The sequence below is a fragment of the Diadema antillarum genome, unplaced genomic scaffold (genome assembly GCF_040938485.1).
Source record: "Diadema antillarum isolate AM-2024a unplaced genomic scaffold, OU_Dant_1.0 scf00000036, whole genome shotgun sequence".
Classification (NCBI taxonomy): Eukaryota; Metazoa; Echinodermata; class Echinoidea; order Diadematoida; family Diadematidae; genus Diadema; species Diadema antillarum.
Genome location: NW_027270925.1, coordinates 2746090 through 2763524, shown reverse-complemented (window position 1 = coordinate 2763524; position 17435 = coordinate 2746090). Strand labels below are relative to the sequence as shown.

The 17435-nt window shown below is 41.7% G+C and overlaps 1 protein-coding gene across 1 annotated transcript in view; it reads left to right on the top strand.

Moving 5' to 3' along the window:
* Window positions 1-16700, top strand: part of LOC139708503 (uncharacterized) — a 135815-nt gene extending 119115 nt beyond the window's left edge. Inside the window, exons 5-12 of the mRNA XM_071620453.1 lie at window positions 9-1240; window positions 2072-2123; window positions 5845-5891; window positions 7823-7918; window positions 10828-10931; window positions 11515-11593; window positions 13267-13355; window positions 16360-16700. Of these exons, the coding sequence (XP_071476554.1) occupies window positions 9-1240; window positions 2072-2123; window positions 5845-5891; window positions 7823-7918; window positions 10828-10931; window positions 11515-11593; window positions 13267-13355; window positions 16360-16599 (1939 nt within the window). The 3' untranslated portion in view covers window positions 16600-16700. The remainder of the gene's footprint in view (window positions 1-8; window positions 1241-2071; window positions 2124-5844; window positions 5892-7822; window positions 7919-10827; window positions 10932-11514; window positions 11594-13266; window positions 13356-16359) is intronic.
* Window positions 16701-17435: the final 735 nt, after the last annotated feature.

Here is a 17435-nt window from a genome sequence, read left to right as displayed (position 1 = left end):
TCCCCCAGGCACGAGAAGGAGAGAATAACTGTGGAATGTTCAGTGTGCAAGAGAACTTTCAAAAGTATGCCAGCATTAAATGGACACATGAGGTTACATGGCGGCTATAACAATACCCGCGGGGATGTGGTGTCCGCTCCAAAGCCGGCTGAGAAGCACACACCGCCCCCAGCAGTAAGCAACAGCCAACCGCGGACTGCAGTGCAACCTAATGCAAACAACAACATGAATGCGCACCCCCAGCTTGTCCATGTACCGGGATCACAAGTTATGGGCCAGCACAGACTGCCTGTAAGAATGGTGGGACCCTCCTCAACACCGCCATCAACCATGCACCTGTCATCAGTCTACACCAACACAACTACCTCACACGTGCCTTCATGGACTGACTACAGGCATCCGAGACCACAGACAGTTACGAGCGGCAAGCCGGCACATTTCCTACCGAACTTGTCTGTCGCCATGCTGCACGAAGACGAACTGACGACACTCGCCCACGCTGCTGTGGGCTTGGCGCAATCGCAGGCCATGCAGAAGCCCCCCGTCCAGATTCCCCAACCCCCATCCCAACCACCTCAGCACGTCCCCATGCATCACACCACACCACTTCCCATGGACAGAATCCAGCCTGTCTTGCCCTTTCCAGCAAGAGCTCCCATAGCCAGCAAGCCTGTGCTGAATCATACCAACCAGCCCTCTTTTTTCCCCCCAAAGGAGGAATTTCTTACCAATTCACCCAGCTTGATGCGCTCTCCGAGCCCTCCCAAACTCGAGGCTGAAAACATCTCACACTTTCCGGAGAAACTGGGGCAGACCAGGCAACCTGAAATCCAGCCAGCAAAGAGCATGTCACTGCCGAAGATTGAGGATGAGAGCAGGTCAAAAGATAACGTCTTCCGGGACCCGCCTCCCGTGCAGCCTAGTCCAACCAAGAAGAAGTCCCGGCCTCCGTCACTCTTCATCCCGTCATGGGCAAGCACCGTCACCCCTGGAGGGATTACGCCCAGCACCTACCAGAGTCAGATGCGGTCACCGAGGGAGATTGGGGTCCTCTACCGCACCAACAGCAACAGCAACACCCCGCCCCCCTATACACCTCCACCCATGCTGAGCCCCATCAGGAGTGGGTCTGGGCTGTACTTTAGCGTGGGAAGCAGCAGTATGCCGGCCGCTCCAGCAGTCACCCCCAAGTCTGCGTTTGCACCCAGTACTCCCAGTATGCTACAGATGCACAGGAGAGGTGAGTTGAGTAATGGGGTCAGTACAGATATTGTAGCGTGATTGCCTGAAAGTCCATGACCGGTCATGAAAATTTGACTTGTCAAGTCTATACAACCGGCACTGGGACCCAGTCGCACGACTGGAAACTGACAAGGCTGGTTGCGTCACACTTACAGTCCTAAGGGTGTGTGACCAGTGAATCGTGGCAAAGATTTGTAGTGTGCACTGGCCTTAATGTGCAACAATCTCTGTAGTTTCTTATCAATTATTGACCACAGCAACCTAAACTTTTTTTTGTTGTCAAAAAACAACACAAAACAAAGGCTACAAAGATATGTCAGGACTCTTGATTACAACATCTAAAGACTGTCAAATGTTCATAGATGTATAGAGACTGAAAGTCATGGAATTCTATCACTATCAACTTGCTCATTTGAATATTCATAAGAACTGGTCAAGAAATGTTTTCTGAAGAAATTTGAAATTTCAAAATGTAATATCTTCCTTTTTTCTTACTGTAAAAGTGGAAATTTTCGCGCATTTCGTGCAACCAGAAACTAGCGCGAAAATAAAAGCACGCGAATATTTTGCTTGCCATATGTTCCTGTACTCGGTGTCTTGATTCCGCGGAATTACAAACACGCGAAACTCTACTTGGCAAAGCTCAAAAAACTAGTCGCGCGAAAATATCCACTTTTACAGTATCCGATTTGTGTCTTTTTTGGAACATTCTGTAGGAAATTATTGGTTTTTTTTCTCTCTTTCTTTTAGAGTTTATTTATTTTGGGGGATTAATTTCCTCTTTAATTGTATCTCTATCCCCTATGCTTTGTTTTTACCCTCTCTGCAGGAAGCATCAGTGCAAGCACAGATGATTCAGACTTTGCCTTTCCATCTGAACCGTAAGTGTTTGGAGTGACAAACTTTCCCTTGCTTGTTTGTGTCCCCTCTCTAGAGCCAGACGCCAACCAGGGGCTTTCTGAACTGGGTTAATCAGCATACATAGTAAATGTTTTGTTTTTGTTGTTTTTTTTTTTTTTAACCACACTTCCCTGCAAAACCTTTGAAAAAAACAACAACAGCAAATGAACCAACATATCACCTGCAAACTTTGCGGCACGACTCACCTGCCGTTGTCATGGATACCGACACATGTTTTATCTAGACTGAGACTAAATTGCATACTTAATGAATTTGTAATCATCATCTCCCAGGCCTTTCACTCTCTCCGTGGCATGGGAGAGTAAATTATGATGCCTTGTGCAACAGGTGTATGGACTGCTCCTGAAGTCCCAGACCCTAGTAGTAGGATTTTAAGGTGTGCTATCTACCTAACACTTGTCAACTCAGGCATAATGTCTAAAATAATCCTGTGCTGTGAATAGAAGCAGTGCAGAGTACCTGTGATCATGGAGCTTTTTGCATATACCAGGGATAGACTCCTGTGTACCACCCCCAGGGTAGTCTTCTGCAGAGGAAACTGGGGGGGGGGGGGGGGGGGGGGATAGGAGTGTCTATGAAATTTCTCATGGTTGGCGAGGTACCTCTCATTTTGCTTTACCTGGCCTGAAAACATTACACCCCCGCACTTTACTTCTTCTTTTTTTTTTCTTATTCTTCATGTGCATGCAGGCTCTTTTCTCAGGTACTTTAGTGTCTAGATTCATTTTGATTTCAAATACCTGAAGATGAGGGGCAAATTTCTCCCCAGACATAGGCCCAGATATCCTATACCCTGGTAATTTCAGCTGCAATCTGTACTGGTATATTACATGTTCATTTCCTCCTTCTGCTCTTTTAGTCACAAACTTGAACTGTGTACTGTGGTCATCTCATTTTGTGGTGGTGGTGATGATGATGTGATGGTGGTGAAGATGTGATGTACCAGTGACTGGAAGTTGCACCAAGTTAATGGCAAATGTATGTGAAGCGTCATGTAGCATTTGTGTCCCAAATGGAGAATCATGCTTGGAAACTGCCAGCCAGTGCAGTGTTATTGATATAGTACAAGTACTTATCCTTTTGTATATACATCAAATGGTTTATTAGCTGTTTATTAGAATATTATGTGAATAAACACAAATATGTCAGTTAACTGAGAAATATGGCAGCAGATTGCATCCACATACACTTTTGTAGTGTAGACATTTTCAGCAGTGAATATTTAAGTTATTTCTCTTCACTCCCAATGCTTTTCAGTAAAAATGTGTACAGTGTACTGCAGTTACCAGCTGAAAACCTGAGCACCTTGGGTGGGATTTGAGATATATATACTATGCAGGTTCGAGGTCTGGGTGTGCTTTTATGCGGTGTGCCGATTCTAGGACAACATTGTAATAGCTTGTCTAATTCACCAGGGTCCTGGAATGCTTATCACATGAACTGTTGTACAGGTGGTGATTTGTGTAGCTGCCAAGAATTCCAAAGGTGTTTGTTCAAGTGATAAGTTGTACTTCTATGTGTGTCTCTGCATATGTGCATGTGTGTGTCTCTGTGTTTATGTCCCTGTGTGTCTGTTAAAGGCATTGTCTTTATGTGTATGCTTTTTGTTACAACAAATTGGTGTGACCCTCGGTACACCTCGGAAGTTGGAGAAACGGCGTTCATGCATCTGGATCGGTCGGTCTAGGTACATTGTAGTGCGTTTTTGTGTGTGGGTGCGAGGAAGTGGATGAGGAAAGAGGAAGGAACCGTGTCATAGGGGAGGTGACATCCTCCCCATCCTATCATCCTGGAAAGTCAGGGTTGTAATGAATGAATCAATCACTTCCTGGTTGACTCTCCTTCCTTGACCACTGTTCCAACAGACTACTTCCTCCCGATTGTGCTCAGTAGCAACCCAAAACTCACAGTTTGTTCAGCTGGCTTCATGCCTAATTCAGACAACCCTGTTGCGTGCCCTGTCATCATATTTTTGATGAAAGGTGTGCTGCTCTCTCTTCCGCTCCAATTCTGTGCGTGTCTGCGAGGGAGAGACTAAACATTCCGTGTATGCATACATTTTTATGAATCCCAGTAAGAGAGGTGAGGTAGTACATTACCTATATACATCATTGAACTGTACAGGGTTATATGTACTTTATAAGGGGGATTTTCACGTGATAACTCTTTGAGAATGATGAATTTTATGTGTTTAACTGTCCCTGACCAGGAATAACATGAGTCCATATGAGCATGAGAAGGTAACAAATGATTGCATGTTTTTGCATTCATGCTGGTATCATATCATGCAAAGACATAAAGATACAATGGTGTTTTGGTGTAATTGGGCCAAGGAAAGTGGGTCCTCTGTCCTGGCAAGGTTACCATGTCATTAATTTGGAGCAGCACTCCTTATAGCACAGTTAATGCATCGCTGCCAAGTACAGCGCCCATTGTGTCCATGTTAGATTCCACTCATGCAGACGATGGACTGTGATCTTTGTCTTTCATTGAAAACTCTGTCAAATTATCATTTGTGATGCACTTTTGTTTAAGATCAGAGGACCAATGGTTAAGGTAGAAGAAGTGATACAAGCACTGATTCAGGATCAGACTTTTTCCTTGTTGTGGTTAAAGATTAAAACAGGATAGTATGTGCATACAAATGCTTTCTCAACATGACCTGTTAAATATGAGCAAACAAACATTTTTATCAAAGAAATAACAATGACCCCAATGTCAAAAGTTTGTGTGGGTTTTTCCCATGAAAAGAAATCATTCTGAATGAGAACTTTGATGACATGGCTACCACAATGGGGAACTGATTAAGTAGAAGAGTTCAATTAGAATGCCTTGGTAGGCAAAAAAAAGAGGGGGGATAAGCAGGAAATGAGCTGTGTCCCAAAGCAGCAAGTAGACAGTTGTACCACAGACTGGCCATGAAAGGAGGTAACCACCGTCCTGCCCCAGTTGTCCCGGTTTGAATTGGTCTGGCAACGAGTGTCTGGCGTGTTGTCTGATGGCAAGAGTCTACTCTCATTTCACAGCCAAAGTCAGGAGCAGCCGTTGTTGCGTTGCTGGAAACGATGGGTTGCTGCGGCAAGGAAGGTGTATGGGTCCAACTCGCTGTGCCAAAGAAGAAGTAGGAAGCATTGAATGTGTGGTAACTGATACATACAGTCGCTGTATGTATGATTGTATGTATGTATGTATGTATGTACATACAATCATACAATGTATGTACATTTGTATGTGTGTACATGCATTCATGTATTGTATGTATGTATGTATGAATATATGTATGTATGTAGGTATATATGTGTGTATGTATACAATATGTGTGTGTGTGTGTGTGTGTGCATGTGTGTCTGTATTCCAAGTTTTTTGAGAGGAGTGACAAGGTATACCGTATAAATGCTTTTGTTGCTCTGAATAGGTGTTAGCAGGTGCAAACATCATTGTGTGTGTGTGTGGGGGGGGGGTGTTACTTCCTAAGAGTTTTGCTAATCGTTTACCTGGTAGATGCTTAATGTTCTTTGGTGTAAATGATGGCCATATTATGACGAGGCATTTTCACCACATGCGTGAATGCTCTTTACAGCAATGATCATCTCCTATCTGTGCCATCTGCTCCCCCACATGATTATGTGTGATCTTCCAACCTGGTAAATGGAATATTCTCCTTGTGTTTCCTCCAAACAGGCACATCAATGTTGGGACAGAATACCAGGCGGCCATCCCAGACATAGGTGAGTGTCTTTAACCGACCTCTGCTCACCAGGATTTCATTCCAGATAGGGGTGGAGGCCCAAGCGGCTTTCTGTCGGCAGCCCTTCCCAACATGCCCAAACATGTTCCCGCTCTAACAACACTCATGTGGGCAAGTTTCGCTCACCTTAAACATGTCATCTTCATCTAATGAGGTTCAGACAAAACCTCCCTATCACTTGCAGCTGAAAAAAAAAATGACAGACAGTAATATACTTCAAGTAGACCATTGTTTGATCAGCAGTGATTCTTTATCACCAAAAAAGGGGAGATGGCTGGAATTTTGTTGTTACTGACAAATATTAGATGCATATTTGCCTGCCATCTTTCGCAGAAAGTAGATAGCAGGCATGACTGGTAGGTATGCGAGGGACAAAGTTAAAACCAAATTTTGTCATGTGATAACTATAAAGGAATGCAGTTATCTATCACAATGCAAATACATGTATATCCTTCTCACCAGGAGAGAGAGAGAGAGAGAAGGAGAAGGGGGTAATAGAGCATATCAATTTATGTGCCACGCACTTGGAAAGCAAATATATTCAGTGCATCTCCATGGCTGGAGCAAATACAATTGGTGGTGGGGGGGGGGATCTTCACACATTTGAGAACAATGGTAATTGTGGTGTTGCTATGTGGCTGCTTTTTGACTGACAGGCACTGTGTGAAGTGGGTTTTCCCCTCCTAAATAAAAACTTTGCCACTGTGCTCTTACGACAGATGTTTTTGCTCACTCGTTGTGGGTTTTTTCAGTTGTGTACAGTTTTTTTTTGTCATATTCCATCATTATTTTGAGTTTTCATTCTTGTCAATAAGAAACAGATTTTCTCCTCATACTTTTTTCCCCCATTTCTGTCCAGTTGTGTTGACTTTGCTTAGATTAACTCATGTGATTTTGCAAAAAGCTAGTAAAAAAAGTATTTGGTCACTGATTATGTCAGATGATATACGGCCAGTGTAACTTGCCCTGTGTAAGTATCAGCTGTTGAGTGGTGTTTGATGTGTGATTCTGCAGGTAGGATCCTCAGGTTGTCATTGGAGACCATTTCCGGAATCTTGACACAAACCATACTCATTCAGAAATCAGAGACTCCAACTCTCCCGTTTTCAACGGGAGATCTCCCGCCAAAAATCCATTTTTGCAAAATCTCCCGTTCTCCCGCTTGAGGTTTAATTTCTCCTGCCCTGGCTCTGTGTCTCCCGTTGGAAAGGATTTCTTACCACGGTACTTATTGCTATTGTATGTTGAAAAAATAAGCCTTAGATAGCACTATAGAGCATCTAGAACCCTAGGAACTTCGCGCTTCGCACACATCAACTTGGAGTCTCCTGTTTGCTAGGGGTTTCAGGCAGGAGAATCTCCAGATCAGAAGGTGCTTTGGGTTGGAGTCTCTGAGAAATGCCTCCAAGAACTGTTACAATTAGTATTGATATCAAAAAGAAGTCAGTGCAAAGAGGGATTCTAATCAAATTTGTATTAGAGCAACAGATTAACAGAGATCTCACAAAATTAAACAGGGAGTTAGAGTAATGTGAAACTGTGCTTTTCAGTAGAACTCAATATTAATTGCTCACACTACTCCAAACGAGTAAAAAAAAAAACACACACACACACAACAAAAGCAGAGAGTCAGTTCTCTCCTTTGGATCAGAGAATCATTCTCGCAATCAGCAAACAATAACAACTACAAAAGGAGCTCACTCATTTCATGACAGAGCTAAACACACTGATTCATATTGTTATCCTTTGTGATTAGATTGTAGCTTGTGTGATGATGTTAATAACCTGTGCAGTGGCCAATGGCCGCGTGTTGCAAGCAACAGTGAATGATGCCAAGATAGCTGTCATGTTTTAGTCTTTTGTATCATTCTACATTTTCTATGTGCCTACCTTTCAACCCTGCATCCACAGTGAAAAACAAAGAGGAGGTTCTAGAGCAGCCGGACAAGAGAGAGGGAAAGATTGTATGGAATCCATCCACCAACAGCAAATACTCTGAGAGTGAATGTAAGTCAGGCTATGATTGCCCTTCATGTTATCTTTCCTTTATCATCAGTCCAAGTTGGCAGGGATAGCTGTTTATGTACGTGGGGTTTTTATCCTCTCTTTAATACTTATAAGGGATAAACCAAATTCCTCCGTGGGCTGACATTTCTTGGAATCAGCTCTTTTTTTGGACATTGCAGAACAAAACAGTCTTGAAACAATGTTTCTAATTTTGTATTCTGTACTTTTTTCTTCTTCTTTTTTTATCAAAGCAAATGCATTTATTGGCAAACTGTTGATATTGATAAGCAACTCCAGGAGGGATGAGGTTAATCCTTGCATACCCATTGTTTCTATACATCAGAGGACAATGGAAATGTGTGAACTTTCGAAACAGGCTCCCAGAAGCCAGTGTACTGTCAGACTTGTTGGGAAGTAATACTGCGTGCATTTTAGCTATGAAAGAACTCATCAGGATCAACTTTGAAAACTTTTGAATTGCACTTACAGTTGTGTCCAAATTCAGGCTGAGAATTTCACACTTTTCGTTCTCCAAATGTAAAATGGGAATCTCTTGTTTATAAAACAAAGCATGTCATGCACAGCTTTATGATGCCAGAGCAAGCCAAATAATGTTGGGTGGGAAGGAATGAAGTTTGTTGTGTGAAGAAGCTCCTTGTAGGGTGTGGGTTGATATGGTCCATCACTCATGTAGTTCAAGGTGGTAGCCTTCAGCAGTGGGTGTTCCAAAAAGATTAATGCTTTCCATAACCCCATATAGCAAGTTATCTCTTTTCGAAATACTTTCTAGCCTCACAGTGGTGCTTTCACACAGAAACATGTAATGAGAAATGCACAGACATGGAACTGAATCTATAGTTGATAATGTATATGACGTGTTTTTATTGCCTGACTTAATTCAGGATATGATTGCTACTCTGATGACCATTTAACATTGATTTTAAACTTATTTTTGTGACTCCTAGGAAGTTGAGAAAAGAAGGTCTACCATGTAAAAGATAGAAACATGTAATGAAAAATGCAACAGGCATGGAACTGAATCTATAGATGAGAACGTATTTGGCATGTTTTCGTTGCCGTGCTTAATCCAAGATGTGATTGCTACTATGATGACCATTTAACGTCAACTTTAAACTACTGTTGCAGACACATAAGTGGTTAGGATAAGAAGGTCTACCATGTAGGATGACCCAACGTGTTGTAGTAGTGGCTTATCGTTGGCTTGGTGATGGGAAAGGGAAGCAGGCAGGGGCATTGCCAGAGGAAGTGTGAAATGACCCGGCAATGAACCCCCTTTGGCAAAGCCAGAGAGTTGCCCAGGCTTTTGTTGTGGTCTCGAAACCTGGTACCCTTACTGCTGTTGGTAGTTCTGTGATATACGACCGTCTGTTGCTGAAGAGTACCCAGCGGAAGAGTTCTTATGTCTGCTACCAAGGCTGTCAGCATTGAAAACTATTAGCAGTGAGGGAAAAGATACAAACGTCCATAGAGCCCAGGGCGCTGCTATATGAGGAGTCTTAGTGGTGATAAGTTTTTGCTAAAATTAAATGTTCTTATCCATATGACGACAATGACATATACTTGTACAGTAGGCTCCCGTTATAACGAAGTCCTCTGGACCAGCAGTTTTCTTTCGTTATATTGAAATTTCGTTATTATTTCATTTCATTTCATTTCATTTCTTTATTGTCCAAATAATGTATAAAAACATGGCATGGAAATTTGATTTTGTCACACATTCATAAACACATATTGACAACAGATAAATAACAAATAATTACATTACATATGAACCATCAAATGAATTACCAAACGAATGAACAATAAAAAACGTGAAGAAGATAATGTTGGGGCCTGAATTTTTACTGCAATGTAACCAGAATTTCGTTATAATTGTGGTTGTTATAAATTGGAGTGCACTGTATATTGTCTCATGCAGTCAGTTTCAGTTCCTTATGACCTTGGCTTGTGGAACAGCATAGTTTCGTAGTGTCATCACAGTGTATCAAAGGTTTAAATTATTGTTGCTTTTTCCCACAATTCAACCCTTCTGTAGCATGTGTGTAATTCCAATTAAGACAGATCTTATTCATTTAAGGTATCAGTGTTTCTGGATTACCTCAGGCAACCAACTCTTTCTACAATCAGTTGCTGATGATGGTATTCATATAAAGGGACTACATTTATGTTACCACGAACATAGGTGAAATCTGGACTTTTGTTGTTGTTTTGGTTCTCAGAAATAATGTAATACAGTATCACTGTATGGAACATGAAGATCACTGCATTTCAGAGCTTGCTTCATGTAATCATACACTTGGTATTTGACATTTTACCAGGAAATCATCCATGCACAAAAGTGGGTGTCGTACAATCAAGCCACACAGCCTTGGGCATTTCAAACAATTCCTACCTCCGTGAATGTGCCATGGCATTTATCTAACTTTTGAAGGTATATCATGAGTGTATGGTATTGTCACCAGCAATGTAGGAATGTTGATAGCCTTCGTGCTGATATTTTGACAGCACTTGTAACTATGTTTGCTTTTGTAACAAGATTCCAGCATACTTTGAACGTAGTGTATGTTCTTAAAGCCCAGTTAAACATCTGCGAAACTGCATTATCTGATTCCAGCACAACTAAATGTGGGGAGTCAATTGTGTAGCCTCACTTCAGTTTGAACTTTTTTTGAACAACTAAATGTGGGAAGTCAATTGTGTAGCCTCACTTCAGTTTGAATAGAGAGCATAGTGTAATTGCTTGTAGACTTTAAAGGTGCAGCATCATTCTTGTGGAGCCTAACCCATCAGCTAGGTGGTTTTTAATTTAGGTGCATGCTGGCAGGCGAATCTTTTTCAATGTTGATTTTTCTAGTTATTTGAATTTTTTTTTTTTACCTGCCTTGCAGTGACAAGTTTCCTCAAGCTTGCAACGACACCAAGCCTACCAGCAGGGGCCAGGAACATTGAATATGCTCACCACTGCCTTCACAGGGCGAAGGGAGATATTGAGGTGAGTGGATCATGTCTTACTGGATCGTGCTGCAGTGTTTTCAACTTGAGTAGAGATGCTGATAGATCCAGATGGGAGAGAAGATTTTAAAAATGTTTCATTTCTTGTAGAATGTGACGTACGCCCAGTACCCAAGATTACCCAGCCAGAGATATTCGATCTCAGAGATGAGAAATTTTAAAGTAACAACGAAAATTTATGTAATAGCTTGTCACCATTCAATGTAATCATGATGGTGGCTACACCAAGTAATACAAGTGATTTTGTATCGCGTAGAAATTTGTTTGATGGAGAAAAAAGTTTGAGCTCTTTTCTGCTTGTTCCAAATGAAATATCTTTGTGCTCAAAAGCAGGATCTTGATAATGCCTTTTATAGATGAATAAATGTGTCATACAAGGGATGGATATGTAGCATTGATGTTCAGCAGGTCATCATGAATGAAAGCAGTTCAGATGGTACATTTGGCATCTCACCGGTCTCTGCTGAAATTCTTATTCTAAATGTGGGGTACAGCAGCATTATTTGTCGTTAGTCTTACCATGCCATATATTTGTGTTCCATCCCCACCCTCTCCAACACTAGATGGCGCTTCTCATGCTGCTGAACCGGGTTCCCGTGGTCCAAGATGAGGACAGACACATGATGGATTACAGATATGACTGTGAGTAGATCTCCTATAGCGAGTATGTGTCTCTGGAGGAGCCATTACCGTAAACCCGGAAACATTCGTGGCATGAAACTTTAGAGCAAATTAGAGCCGATGGCCTTTTTTTGCGGCATAAAACTTTTGCAGATTGCCGCTGACATTCAATGCATTGTGTAGAAGAAAAAAATGGCTTCATTTTACTTTTGTAAATTTTTGCTTCCTCACGAAAGTTTCATGCATGCGAAAATGTCTATTTTGACAGTATTTATATCATTGTGTATTCCTGTGCTCTCACTTGTTGAACATGACTGTGAAGTGCAGTTGTAACAGTAGATAGTGCCATGAAAACGTGTACACACAATTATGATATTTTATTCTGCCATTCATGGGAGATTGCACAGTGTGGTGAAACAATTTCACAGAGTAGCCAACCAATGTAGCCACTCAAGTGACATAGTGACGAGGGGGAAGTACAGAGAATTTTAGGCAGTTCCTGGTAGAGAAAGAGAGAAAAAAACAACAACAAAATCTTGCGGTGACCTCTATTCTGTCATTGACTGTCAAGTGCATAATGTGACCCACTTATCTCAGCAAGCAAGAGGAAGTTCCACCGTTGCACCAACTTCCAGTAGCCTGACCTAATTAAGCCGGCATGTGGCACCTCTGTATGAGTCTTCCACTATAATGCTGGGTACCCGCTGTCGTGTGATCCGCTACGCACACCACAATGGGCCTTTAGTAGCCGATCATGGAATTTTATGTATATATGTCTATCACAATTTGCACCATGATTGAAATCTTGGTCTTGATCGTGGAGTAGTTGTTGTGATCTTATCAGATCTGGAGGTCAGTTGTCGTAATCTTGTTGATCGTAGACAAGTTTTCGATGGTTGAAATGTAGTCCATGATCAATGCAATTGCCACGACTAACCTCGAGATTTGATAAGATATGATAAGGTCTCCACAACTACTCCACAATTAAGACCATGATTTAAAAAATGACGCAAGGTGTATAAGACATGTATACACAAAATATTATGCGATCATCTACTGATGGTCAATCATGATGCAAGTAATGGATTGCATGACAGTTGGAACCCAGCATAACTCAATTGTTGTTACATGCTCTATAAATTTGTATTCATTCTGGGGATGGGAAGGCGGGGGTGGTTGGCAACTCGTGCAAGGCAGCTAATGAATTAATAGTAATTTTGACACCGATCAATTATGAGACCAAAAGAAAAGACAAAATTTTATCACAACTCTGTCCATATTTCTAGTGAAGTAAGTTTATTGCATGACATAATTTGTTATGCATTGTAGTTGTTTGACAAAACTTATGCATTTCGTGTGAGTGCATTAAACTTTGTATTCTGATTCGTGCAGAATAATTGGTATACAGCAAAAAAAGGATATATATATATATAGGTCAGACCAAACCAATTCATAAGAGTGCAGAAGATGGCAAACATCAGAGCTATTGACTAGAATAAGTTCTGTCTCGTTATGTTTTGTACCTCCTGTGATGCCATCCAATCCTTCGAGGGTTTCGTGTGTCATCACACTGTAGTATATAGAATGGCTGTGGTGTGTGCCACATATCACCTGTGCTTTATTATAGCAGCGTGTGAGTGATGTACCTCCTTGTCTGACCCTCTGCACCTGTCTCGTGTCTTTGCCCCTCGTAGTTTCCCAAGAGTGGACCAACGGGGAACGCAAGCTTTTCAGGGACATGTACAAGGCCAAGGGGAAGGACTTCCATGAGATAGCCAAAGGGGTGAGTTGACCAGCATAGGTGGATGGAGCAAGTTTTGCCCCCCCCCCCCCATTTTTTTTTGTTTTTCAATGATATTTTATTGATTTCATTCAAATCAATCATAAATCAACCCATTCTGGATGTAACATGAACATAAAAACGGTACAAATGCCATTCAAAAGACAAATCCATTACCAACTTATACTGCCCATCATCTCCCTTCAAACATAACAACTCGATTATAAATCAATCCTACTGACCATTTCTTCACGAGAAAGTATTGACATGTACAAAAAAAAAAAATGTATATATATATGTATGTTTGACTATGGTATACTTATACTGCCAATCATCTCTCTTCAACATAACAACTCGATTATAAATCGAGTATGTAAGGGTATATATATACAAACAAGGGTATATACATAAAAAAGCAACAAAAATACGTTATACAAAACTAGAATGAAATCATTTCATTGAAAATCAAATCCCCATCCCCACCAACCCCGATGCACTCAAACCTATCCCACACCCCCACCACAACCCCAAACACATACATCCACAACCACCACACACATACACCCCAAACACCAACACACATACACACCAACACCAAAAACGCACATACACACATACACCCCACACACAAAACACACCCGAAGCGATACCACCTTCCTTCCTAATGAAAACGACTTCCAAATGTTGATTGATACATACAACATACAAGCGTGTAATGGCCGTACGCAGAAAAGCATCGTCCGCCCGCACCCAAACACCGCTCCATATACCCATTCAAATTCACCAAACAAAACCCATCAAACTCCTAGCTGCGGACAAAATCCTATAACTTTTACCCCACCAAAAACTTATCCCTCCCCGCGCGCGGCCAATGACACATTATATTGCTTTCACCACTGATAACTACACTGTTACAATAAAAAGAAAAAGAAAACAAAACAATACTTAAGCTCTCGTTTCAGAAACATTTTCCCATTTCAGCAAATGTAATCCCAACTTATTTCTTTTTATAGCAATTTCTTTTTCTTCATCCCGAAAACTTATTATTCTTTTACAAATTTCCTCCAAAGTAGGAATTTTTCCCTCCGACCTAGATCTAAAAATGATATATTTCAAAATGAAAATTATTGTATTATAAAATTTTACTTTTGGATCCCTTCCCGTAACACCAAAATGAACGTCTCTCCACTCTCCATGCACACACACGCTCACACACACACACACACACACATACACACACACACACACCTGGATTGATGTCCAATTTTATTGCAATATTTTAGTAGAGCTTGTACTGGTTATGGCATTTGCTCCTGTCTAGTGAGAGCTGAGAAAGAGAGTTTTGAAAATATGTCACAAACCTGCCTAAAGATAAAGAAAAAAGTTAGCCTGGCCTCCCAGAACACGCTTCTGTCAATTCTTATACACAAATGTACCGTATATGACACGCCCTAGTTTATATCCCCCCCCCCCCCCCCACTTTGCAATAGTACAACATATGTCCACAGAAGTTGTTTCCATAGGACTCAAAACTAGCCAACATCAGTCTCTTTTTTCCCCAGGCACTGGAGAAATAGCTGCTTTTTACCATGCTGTGGTAGCACCGACATTCTGCTCTGATTTGCCGATGTGATATGGCACAAAGTATAACATGTAGTGAACCGCTTCTACAGTAATCATCAACATTATCACCAGTGCATTGAGAGAGAGAGTGATAAGGAGTGGGGCTAAGATAAACTGTATCCTGCTTCCTACTTTCTGTCACATGGAAGTTAAGTGCTTGTCCCTGATCAGACAGGGGAGATATGAAAAGGTGGATTCACTCTGCAGTTGGCAGCAAAAGAGGTCATTACAGGGTAGGTTTGCATGTTTGAGGTCGGGTGGGGGGGGGGGGGGGGGGGGGGGGAGGCTGCTTATGAAAAATGCTGCTGCAGGCACCGAGAACTGTATCTAGAATGGTGGATGCATCATGCAGCATTTCCATTGTGTGAACTCATGATGGGAAGTTTTGAAATGACTTGTTGATTCATTTATGACAGCTTTTAAGCAAGTTTCCTCTATATGAAGCACTGTGTTGCGTAGGTAGATGTCTGTCCAGTTATGGTGTGAGTAAGGTAAGTTAGGAGCTGGCAAGTCTCCCCGATTCTGCGGGAGCCTTCCTGAAAACTTGAGAACCGGTGTCTCTTCAGGTCCGGAGAAGAGAACATAAAAATATCTTTGATTTGAGAATTTCCCTTGCCCATTGAGATGCATGTTACAAATAAGCGTCTTTCCTCTTCACTCTTTAGAATCTCCCCGATTTTAAATCAGTGAATGTTACCAGCCCTGACTGGTTACTGTATACGCCATATATTTAGCGAGTCTAAATTTCTGCGAATCAGAACCTCCCGACAATTTCGCGAGTGGTTAAATATGCGATTGTGGAGTGCAGTACTGAATGGAGAAATATGTGCGTGCACGTCACATTCGTGTAGATATCGGAGTTGATATTATCGTGTGTTATTAAATTTACGAATAGCACCTGACTCACAAGGTTTGCGAAAATATAAATATTGTGAAATATTCTGTGTATACAGTATACTTTGCCTGTGATGTGGCATAATGGATAAGACTCTTGACTGTCAATCAGAGGACTCAAGTTTGAATTCAGTCCAGTGCTTACATCCTTGGACAAGATGTTTTTATCTACCATGTCTCTCTCCACCCAGGTGTATAAATGGGTACCTGGCAACGCTAGGGTAATAATAATGGCAGGGCCCTCAGGTAGAACAGTGTCAACACTGAAAAGGCTACCCTGGATAAGTGAGACCATGTTATCATGGTATATCATTAAGATAATGGCCAAAGTACAGAGGCATTATGAAGTGATGGGAGTTGGAGGGTTAACATGCCTTACTTCTATGTCCTCACTACCGGCAGCTGAGGGCTCATGACCTTGTGGCGGCGGTGTAACTAACCTGAGGTTCCATTCCCCTCTCCCCCCCCCCCCCCCCCCCCCTCGCTGCAGATCCCCACCAAGACAGTGAAGGATTGTGTGGAGTACTACTACTGGTGGAAGAAGCTCTACCCGTACAACCACGACATGCAGAAGTACTGCCACCACAGCGGGGCAAACCCCAATGAGGACATGCGGCGGAATGAGTGTGTAAGTATCGTGGCAGCGCAAGACTCACATCCGTCGTCACAATCGTGGTCTAGAGGGAGAGGCATTCTAAGCCATTGCTTGAATAGAATGATGACGGTTTGAAGATTCAGAAACCAGAAATAGTTGCTTTTTTGTAGGTGCCTGGGCTTCCATGTGGCACAGAATGACAGGTGGAAACTGATTCTGTATGTGCATGTACAAATTTTGCATGTTAAACAAATAAATATATCAGTTCCCATAGGTATATCACCAAAGAGCACTCATTTCCGTAATGCTGACACCAATGTTCAACAATTGTAGTAGCATTTATGGGAAAATATGTAGTGAGGGCAAAATGAAGCGAGATACAAAGTTACATATTAACAGTCTTATTAACCCAAAGTCACCAGACAGGAGATACAACATGTAGGATAGATATTTTATACAGAGTTTCTCTTCTCTAATATGCTAATGAAACCCCCTGCCTAAATAACACTTTTTGGAAATTATGTCAATGTGGATAGGTCAAAGAGACTAGCTGGAGCACAAGCCCCATCCATCCTGCACTCAGAGTTCCAACCGCAGGAGAGATACAATTACTGTCATTTGTTCCGTACATGAAGTGTGTTGGGAAGCAGATATTGTCAAGTACCCTCTTCATGTTATTCTGGCCACAGGGTCATTTTCCTGCAGTGGAATATCAGAACACACGACTACATGGCTGTATGTTTGTCTGAGTGTGTATGTATGCACAGGGATATACTGTAAAACAAGGAATGTTGGCGTGCATTTTAATTTCGCGAATTTCGCGAGAGCCAAGATTCGCGAAATTAAAATGTACATGAAAGTTCTTGTCTATACTATACGCATTCAATGTTAGATTTCATGCCACGAAAAAAGGCAATCGTCTCCAATTGGCGAAAATATCATGTTTTACAGTACTATTTAATACATGTTTT